Source organism: Corvus brachyrhynchos, unplaced genomic scaffold (assembly GCF_000691975.1).
Source record: "Corvus brachyrhynchos isolate BGI_N302 unplaced genomic scaffold, ASM69197v1 scaffold303, whole genome shotgun sequence".
Classification (NCBI taxonomy): Eukaryota; Metazoa; Chordata; class Aves; order Passeriformes; family Corvidae; genus Corvus; species Corvus brachyrhynchos.
Window position 1 is genome coordinate 17,085 of NW_008237429.1, and position 1,547 is coordinate 18,631.

The 1,547-nt window shown below is 63.2% G+C and overlaps 1 protein-coding gene across 2 annotated transcripts in view; it reads left to right on the top strand.

Moving 5' to 3' along the window:
- The window catches only part of NCSTN (nicastrin), a 15,748-nt gene that overhangs the window by 13,158 nt on the left and 1,043 nt on the right, over positions 1–1,547 (top strand). Inside the window, exons 5-6 of one of the 2 annotated variants that reach the window (XM_017731152.1) lie at positions 1–167; positions 1,437–1,541. The exons of the other annotated variant lie outside the window; for it this stretch is intronic. Of the exons in view, the coding sequence (XP_017586641.1) occupies positions 1–167; positions 1,437–1,443 (174 nt within the window). The 3' untranslated portion in view covers positions 1,444–1,541. Of the gene's footprint in view, positions 168–1,436; positions 1,542–1,547 lie in introns of those variants that run through there. 2 annotated transcript variants of the gene reach the window in all.

Here is a 1,547-nt window from a genome sequence, read left to right on the forward strand (position 1 = left end):
CCCCGCGCCTTCCCGTCTGCGTCCGCTCCGGCGCCCGCCTGGCGCCCGCGCTCTCGCCAGCCTTCGAGCTGCGCCGCTGGGATTCCCGGGAATATTCCACGTGGACCGAGAGCCGCTGGAAGGACATCCGGGCTCGCATCTTCCTGGTGGCCAGCAGGGAGCTCGAGGTGAGCCCGGCCACGGGGCACGGAGGGGAGCCCGGGAATGGGGCAGGGAATGGGACTGGGAACACTGGGACTGGGATACTGGGAACACTGGGAGTGGGATACTGGGAATGGGACAGCGGGAATGGGACTGGGAACACTGGGAGTGGGAGAGCGGGAATGGGACTGGGAACAGCGGGAATGGGACTGGGAACACTGGGAATGGGATACTGGGAATGGGCCAGCGGGAATGGGACTGGGAACACTGGGAGTGGGACTGGGAACAGTGGGAGTGGGACTGGGAACACTGGGAGTGGGGCACTGGGAATGGGGGACTGGGAATGGGACAGCGGGAAACTGGGAGTGGGGGACTGGGAATGGGACAGCGGGAATGGGAATGGGACAGGGAGGGAGCCTGCAGCGATCCCAATCCCAAATCCCCCAATCCCGATCCCCAATCCCCAAATTCCCAAATCCCAAACCCCCTGATCCCAATCCTGACCGATCCCAATCCCCAAATCCCAAACTGCCCAATCCTCGATCCCGTTCCCGATCCCGATCCCGATCCGTCTCCTGACTGTTCCTGTTCCCGATCCCGATCCCGTTCCCGATCCCTCTCCTGACCGATCCCGATCCCGTTCCCGTTCCCATTCCCGATCCCGTTCTCTCTCCCTCTCCTGACCGTTCCCGATCCCGATCCTGTTCCCGATCCCTCTCCTGACCGATCCCGATCCCGATCCCGATCCCTCTCCTGACCGTTCCCGTTCCCGTTCCCATTCCCGATCCCGTTCTCTCTCCCTCCCCTGACCGATTCCGTTCCTGTTCCCGTTCCCATTCCCGATCCCGTTCCCTCTCCTGACCGATCCCGTTCCTGATCCCGATCCCTCTCCCGACCGATCCCGATCCCATTCCCGATCCCTCTCCTGACTGTTCCCGATCCCTCTCCCTCTCCTGACCGTTCTCGTTCCCAATCCCGTTCCCGATCCCTCTCCTGACTGTTCCCGATCCCAATCCTGATCCCGTTCCCTCTCCCTCTCCTGACTGATCCCATTCCCGATCCCGATCCCATTCCCTCTCCCTCTCCTGACTGTTCCCGATCCCAATCCTGATCCCAATCCCTCTCCCTCTCCTGACCGATCCCATTCCCGTTCCCTCTCCCTCTCCTGACCGATCCTGATCCCGCTCCCTCTCCCTCTCCTGACCGATCCCATTCCCGATCCCATTCCCGCTCCCTCTCCCTCTCCTGACCGATCCCATTCCCATTCCCATTCCCGCTCCCGCTCCCGTTCCCAGCTGCTGACGCTGGCCCTGGGCGTGGCCGTGCTGCTCCTGTCCCTGCTCTGCACCTTCCTCATCAACGCCAAGGCCGCGCTGCTCTTCGGAATTCCGGCCGATCCCGGCTCC